This window comes from Cynara cardunculus, assembly GCF_001531365.2.
Source record: "Cynara cardunculus var. scolymus isolate 2C chromosome LG 13, CcrdV1, whole genome shotgun sequence".
Taxonomy (NCBI): domain Eukaryota; kingdom Viridiplantae; phylum Streptophyta; class Magnoliopsida; order Asterales; family Asteraceae; genus Cynara; species Cynara cardunculus.
The window spans coordinates 33,876,043-33,883,660 of NC_037540.1; the positions used below are offsets into that span (position 1 = coordinate 33,876,043).

Here is a 7,618-nt window from a genome sequence, read left to right on the forward strand (position 1 = left end):
TACATCTTAATAATGATATAATAATTCTACAACCAAATGAAATGAAAAATTGGTGCCAAACCATGACACTCAATTTTGTCTCCACACATAAGGAAAGCATACAAGCTTTTGTATAATTTAGTGAAATGTACAATCTTTATTGCATAATGTACAAGTTATTAATCCATAAATTTACCATAAAAATGGAGTACATTTGTGGTCCTTGCACATCCCTCTCTAACTTTTTCTTCTTAAAAAAAGTAAAATTCCCATTCACCCCACCACTCACTTTTATCATTCATATAAATTCATACCACTTCACTTGTTATGGAAATCCCAAAAACATAAAATTAAAATGGAGACAAAAATTTACAAAGTCTCCTCTAAAGAAAAGTGGAGCATGATGAAGAAAGAACTAGTGAATGATGGTTATGGTAACGATTTGGTGGGCGGCAGCGGTGGTGAAGATGGTGGCAGTGTTGGTGGTGGTGGTGGTTCTTCGAATGGCGATGTGAAGAAGAAGAAAGGCGGTCACAATGGTGGCGGATCAACCAGTGCCACTAAGTGTTGTCAGGCCGAGAAATGTACAAGTGATTTAGCCGAGGCTAAGCAGTATCACCGGAGACATAGGGTATGTGAGTTTCACGCAAAGGCTCACGCGGTTGTTGTTGCTGGCATTCATCAAAGATTCTGTCAGCAATGTAGCAGGTTAGTCCTTGTCTTCAATATATCTAATACTCGTACCAACGTACAGATGTTCCTAAACACATTTAAACAATATTTATCTGAAAATATTTAACTATCAAATCATCATATAAAAAATCAAGTGAAGTGGAATTTAAATTTATATTTTAACTTAAAAATCATTTTATAATAAGAAAATGAAGTGGTGGAATTGGAGAAGGGCAGAATTGACCTTTTCTGGGGTTCTATTTATTTATATCAATCATTTTCAGAAATTGACATAACATATGAGATTCTTTGTAGTGGTTTATAACAAAAAAATAGCATGGTTCAAAAAAAATATCAGTGATAATATTATCGTTTTAATGAACGATTGTTAAATAGGCTTTAAACTTACACGCACCATGACACGCACAGTGTAGTGAACTTTGATATACTAATTGACGGAACCAAATAATTGTGAGGTAAAACCCCACTTACTGAACACTTCGATCGTACATTTTTACACGTACGATTCATTTAATTTACGATGAGAATATGCTCGAGTCGTACTTTATGGTAACTAACATTTTTTTACCCGACTATCTATCTCACTTGGTCACATGACCCAACAAACGACCTTACAAAATTGATAACATGGTGTTTGTGGTTGTTATTTAGCAAACTTCCACTCAGATTTAAGATATTGTTTGTTTTTTCCATTGAATATTGTTTCTAGTGCCAAATAAACAATTTGAATAACAAAAATGACCATTTTACCGCAATCTAAATTACGCCCCAGTATACGTTATTACCAAAATGCAAACTGGAAGCACTTAGAACTGAAAACAAACAACTGAACAAATGTTCGTGATCAGGTTTCACGAGCTACCAGAATTTGACGACACCAAGAGAAGTTGTAGGAGGCGTTTGGCTGGACACAACGAAAGGCGAAGGAAGAACTCAATCGAGTTTAAAGGCACCACCGATAAGGGAAGGTTCCAAATGACCATCCAAGACAATGCAGCAACAACAACTTACAACCATTTGTAGCAAACCAGGTGAAAAAGAAACCCGAAATAAACCAAGCCACGAAAACTATGCTCGCTCTCTTCTGTCAGTTCGTAGTACTTAATTAAAAACTACCGTGTTGAATGAATAATAACCGTAGGATTATGTAATAACATTATGGTCGAATTCTGGATGATATTTAAACATTATATTAACCAACAATCATAATTTGTTCGAATTCGAATTGAATAGAATGAAACAACAAATGGACAACAACTTATAAAGGGACTGTTTGCAGGTTATGTATATAATATATATCTACCATATTCAAGAGTTCTTGAACAGAGATATCAAGAACTTGCATACATCATCACCTCATATTTGATGCTGCACTTGAAGTTGCTGCAGCCACCACCATCTTTCTTCTTTCTGTTCGTTCGATAATCTTCAATTTTGGTGATTTTGGTTTCGTGACACCTTTTGATGACCTATTTCACAAAAAAGCATTCGATAAGTTTAAGATCAAACAAGGGAAAACACGTAAAAAGACTTTTTCTCTACTAAGACGTTCGTACTTTCTGGGCAAGAAAGGCTTGTTGAAATTTGGCACCGGCCTTGCATGAGGCACCAGAGTCCTTCTGAGTTGCTTTAAAGCTTTCTCTTCCTCCATCTGCACATTAAAATCCGGCCACAAATTAGATATATATGTACATATATACCGTGTTAAAATCATAGCAAATGTGGTTTCATGCATACCATCTTAGCAGACTCCGCCTCATCCCTGTATCTTTTGTACATCATCTCTTTCTCCTTGACTTTTTTGTCAAACTCTGCTCTATCCACAGCTCGGTGTACTACATGTAGATCGAATTCCTGAACCTCAGTTAGAGGTTTGCGAACTTTCTCAGGAACTGGAATGGGGTCCCTGCATTTTGAATCAGAGTCAGCATAATAATCTGGATTGCTTATAAACATCATATAGCAAATATAAACCAAAACATACAGCACCCCCAAGCGGGAGGGTTGAATGTATGCAGACTTGACCTCTGACCTTAAAAACCCTCGGGTTGTGCAAAGTGAAAGGTGTGCGGAAAAAGAATAAGAGAAAGTGTGCAAATGTTATAGCTTCTTACTCTTTCAATATTGGTTGAGCCTTAAACAGTCTCATTCTAGCTTCTTCCATTTCCAACCTCCTTCTTTCTTCCATCTCTCTTTGTATTTCTTCTTCATGTCTTGCCAAACTCTCTAACTGAAAAGGTTCTGGTTTGGTGCACTGTTTTGGCTCAGGTTTTGGAGGAACCTTCAATCATGAAATGACTTTTATCAGTTTGTTTACAAGTAATTGTTGAAATATTAAAGGAAAAGGTTATAGAAGTTTGCTTACCACAGGGTAATCGGTGGTATAAGGATATGGGGTGGCTTTAGGAACTCTAGCTCGTCCGTCTTCTATTTGTTTGTGTACCATTTCCATCACAAATCTCTTTTCTTTCTCCGCCCCTCTTTCCTCGGTGTGCAGATGGAAAGGATTGGGTGCAGTGTTTCTAGGAATCGGTTTCTGATTGTAGGAATCTGAGCACAATGAAAGCTGTAACAAAAAGTAACATAATCTTTCAGTTAGCAGATATAGATTCATAGATATAGATACACAATGAAAGATTCACACGAACCTTATCAAACAAGTCAGCAACATTTGCAGTTGGAAGCGGAATCCGTTCATCAATTGCAAAATGAAATTCTTGTGGTATGGTGACTTGTCGTTTTTTGTTACAAAAGAGACCCAACTCCCCTTTACTTTCAAATATCTACAAAAAGTATCAGAGGCAGAGTAAAGCTTATGATGCTATAGAATAAAACAGATCAAACCAAACCAAACGAACACAGTAACCCCTATGAAGCCATATAATGGATAGGCAAAAACGAGGGTTTGTTTTATTTATACCTTCTTGTTCAAAGGTCTGGCCTTGAACTTGGGGGCTTTCTCTAGCTCTTCTTTTTCTAGTTCTTCGGTGCTTTTGATCTTAGGAGGTCGTGCTCTCAATAATGTCTGTAGAGGAGGAGTCTTAGGCGTCGTAAGATGAGGCTTCCATTGCTGCTAGAAAGAAAACAACAGAAATTAGCCAAAATTCTTGGAACCGAACTTGTGAAATGAATGGGCCCTTTCGATTGTTTCCAAGAGAAATTCCTGAAATTCCTAAAACAGGCAAAGTAAATTACCTGAGGGGCTGCTTCTGTTGATGCGACGGTTGAGGTTTCTGCATTCTGATGGGCTCTTTCCATTGTTTCCAAGTGAAATTCCTGGAATTCTGGAATCTGAGGTGTGCTTCTCTTCATTGCTGGTAATGTTGGAGCCTCAAGAATCTGTCGAAACAATTGATTTCAAGAAATGTCCACTTCTGATTTCTTTAATGATATGATATTATGGTAAGATAACTTTACCTTTCTGTTGATTGGACGAGCCTTAAACTTGGGAATTTTGGCCATCATCTCTTCCTCGAGCTCTGCTGAACTCTTGATTTTAACAGAGCGAACGCGCTGAGATGTTATGAAATCAGGTTCTTTTGGCCTGGTCAGTGTCAGTTTAGGCTTTCTTTGCATCACTTGGCTAGCATCTCCCTACAGACAGAACACAATTAACAGAAACTGAGCAGATGAAATTAAACAAACTTATTAAAGATAACTGAAATGAAAAAATATATGAAGTTTACATGTGAGATTGAAGTACTACGGGGAGGCAGATTCATATCCCTTGTGCCAGATTGAAACTTCCTCATCATTTCCGCCATTGAAACAAATGGAGCTGATGCTGGCTCACGAACATACATCTTCTCATTGGAAGAACAGTAAAAGAAGTTAGAAACAAGAATCAAGATCACTTCTTTAGAGCATAACGTAACAGAGAGATTCTCAATGAAACAAACCTTTCTTTCCTCCTTTCGAGATCTAGCAGTTGATGGGGTGGCTAAGTTAGAGTTGCTGCCATTGACAGCACCTGGTCTTGCTTTGTGGAGCAAGATTTGTGTTTTGATATTCAGAATCTGAAATTTTTATGTAAAACAAATGTTATTTAAACTAGAATTCAGATATGGGATCCTAAAGAATCAATAGAAACCAATACCAACCTGTCTTGTTTTTCCTCCTTCAAGTTTCTGCCGCTTTATGGCTTGGTTTTCTAGAGCTAGATTGGGAGTTCCAACCTTATTTGCTTGACTTGTATCCCTGTAAAGATGACAAAAGAATGTAACCAAAAGAAGATAACCACAAACCACTTCGAACATAAGTATCATTTCTGGGGTCTTGAAACTAACCTTTTAACAGTAGCTGGTGTTTTAGATTTGACTTGTGATAGTTGTGATTGATTTCTAGACTTGAATGCTGATGGATTTTTCACTGCACTAGCAATCCTTCTAGCTGTCTGTTGCTTCTTGGACTCGGCTTCTGAGATACTCTTGTTCTTTTGAGAAGCCACTGCTGGTTTTGGGGTGCATGATTCTACTCCTATAGATGGACAATCCAAGTTAAATCACATCATCTACTAAGCTGATGATGTTAAATAAATACCATCGTAGAAATACCAACCTTGAGAAGGGTATGTGTTTTTTGTGGTTTGATTTTGTTCAACGATCACATTTGAAGAAGAAACTCCACCACTGAAAGAAGTTAGTGAAAGTTAAGGACTATTTATAACATCGAGCAAATTGTTGAAGGTTAAGAACAGAACAAACCTTCCAGTGTCCTGGGCCGAAACATCTTTCTCCAATTTATTATTCTTCTCATCAACACATACCTGTAATTGAAGGTGAAGAATATTGTTTAGAAATTGCAAAGCCAAAAATGATTCAGAGATTTTTGTTTGTCTACTAAACATACCTGACTGGAAAGACTTTCATGGTGCTCATCTTTTGCGTCTTTTGAGGTTACATCTTTCTTACTGTCAGCAGGATCATCCTCAGTTTTTGCACTGATTTTTGTAAGAAAAGCCAATTTAATGAATACAAGTATAATGGGACTTCCAAATAAGAAAATTAGAGGATGTAAAGGAGAACGAGTTGCACAAAGATCTGCTGACCTTTGTTTCTCTGGTTCCAAGGTGATGTTCTTCATGGTACTTGATGTTCCTGTTGACTCAGATGGTCCTGGTTCCTGCAATTAAAGTTTAAACATGAAAGTTGTAAACAAAACAAACAATCAACTTGTGTATGATAATGAAGACGGGAATGGGTCGATTCAGACATATTATGGTGTATTACCTTCTGAGAAATTCCAGGTTCAGTAAAATCACAAAGGCTCTCCAACTGAACAGCTCTTGTGGTCTTGACCTTGTGCATAAAAGCTGTATAAAAAATAATCAAGCATGAGCCATAACTGATAACATCACCATAATGAAACAGAAACTTTAAACCAATTCAAGGGTTTGGCTCATTTTGATCCCTTTAAAGTTTCTGGGTGAGTCATAACAACAGCTTATCAAAAACAAGCGTTCAGTTTCAACCCATTTTCTTTGCGATCATTCAAAGCTATCAAGAGAAACTTTAAACTGTTCTCACAGGTCAAATCATTGTGAGAATCAACTAAGAGAACCAATTTTCGCAACAGCATATCTGACGCAAAAATTGACTTATTGGGGACTTCAAGATCCACTAACAGTGAAGCGAAGACAAGAAATAGATGGGCCGAATCCATAATCTTGATTATAACCCACAGAACTTCTTAGCAAGAGACATAACAACGATTGAAGGATATGAAATCATTATTTTAACCCCAAACGAACCAAGGAATCAAGGTGAAGAATGAAGAACAACAAATATCATATTGCAGTTAAATTTAATTAGAAACCCTAATCCCCTAAAATCAACCAGATAACAAACAAAATTCAACATAGAAACGTGAGAAACAACGTACGTGAAGGAGCATACGTAAGAGCTGTATCAAACCAAAGCTGCGCTTCACGCATCTGATCTTCAGTTTCTCCTAGAATGAAATCAAAGAATTTGGGCGCTGAGAATTCGTATTCTGCATCGATCACCACATCACCTGAGTCCTCCATCATTGCCGCTTGATTCAAAAGCTTCCAACTTGAAAAACAAACACGAAGTGAAATGGATCGAGAGAAGAAATCTTTTATTAGGGTTTGGAGGGTTTGAGAACGAGAGTGGGGGAAATGCAGAGGGAATTTGGGGAAGGAGAAGAAATAACGTTCGGATGCTTCAACGGTCGAATTGTTTGAAAAGTGAAGAGAGAGAATAGCATTTGTAAGAGTTAAGACCCGTTTTCACAACGGCTAGAAAGCGTGACCAGAACGACGTCGTTACGACAGAGCCTAGACCATGGAGAACACTTTCATTTAAATATATATAAAAGAGTAAAATACAAATTTGGTCCCTTAGGTTACATGAAATTTTGGATTGGGTCCCTTGAACAAAATAATTACAAGTAAGGTTATCATGGTTTCCTTTTTATTATGAATCGAGTCACTTGTCCTAACTTTATTAACCTAATTCCGTTAATTATGGGTATTTTAGTCATTTTGTTATTTCTTTTATATTTGTTTTAATGTACAACTTGACTTCTGTAAGAACAGAAGATATAAACCAGTGATTCCAGTGAATCACTCAAGGATTCAACAAGAACAGAACCACACAAGGCTTTGATACCATGAAGAAAACATTAACCACATCATACATTTCATGTTTACAATGATTACAAAAGAATATGAAACGAAAACCCTAGATCTGTATAAGAAACTTAGGTAGAATAGCTAAGAAACGAGAGAGAAAACTAGAAAGATCGTAAACTAAAACGAGATGAATTATGAAAAGAAAACTAAAAATAAGACTATATATTAATTAGGAATTTGCAAATTCAGTCCCCAATGAATGAAGAACGTTACTCCGCTACCCTCCAAGATCTCCAAAAAGTGAGGCGTGGTCCTTCTACTTCAAGATTTTGACAACATCAAACCCTCAAG

At 36.9% G+C, this 7,618-nt stretch overlaps 2 protein-coding genes across 2 annotated transcripts; one reads left to right on the top strand and one right to left on the bottom strand.

Moving 5' to 3' along the window:
• Positions 1 to 314: 314 nt before the first annotated feature.
• On the top strand, positions 315 to 2,004 carry LOC112525388 (squamosa promoter-binding-like protein 4). The gene is made up of 2 exons (XM_025135503.1): positions 315 to 687; positions 1,521 to 2,004. Exons 1-2 carry the CDS (start codon positions 335 to 337, stop codon positions 1,693 to 1,695), a joined length of 528 nt encoding a protein of 175 aa, XP_024991271.1. The 5' UTR covers positions 315 to 334; the 3' UTR covers positions 1,696 to 2,004.
• Positions 1,865 to 6,697, bottom strand: LOC112525387 (protein TPX2). Its single transcript, XM_025135502.1, has 18 exons — positions 6,553 to 6,697; positions 5,864 to 5,983; positions 5,720 to 5,786; positions 5,498 to 5,611; positions 5,230 to 5,309; positions 4,959 to 5,148; positions 4,773 to 4,869; positions 4,572 to 4,688; positions 4,359 to 4,475; positions 4,090 to 4,266; positions 3,868 to 4,011; positions 3,593 to 3,745; positions 3,321 to 3,455; positions 3,038 to 3,238; positions 2,787 to 2,953; positions 2,410 to 2,578; positions 2,229 to 2,323; positions 1,865 to 2,141 (listed from the first exon to the last, which is right to left on the bottom strand). The coding sequence occupies exons 1-18, from the start codon at positions 6,695 to 6,697 to the stop codon at positions 2,024 to 2,026; spliced, it is 2,406 nt and encodes an 801-aa protein (XP_024991270.1). The 3' UTR covers positions 1,865 to 2,023.
• Between the last annotated feature and the right edge of the window lie 921 nt (positions 6,698 to 7,618).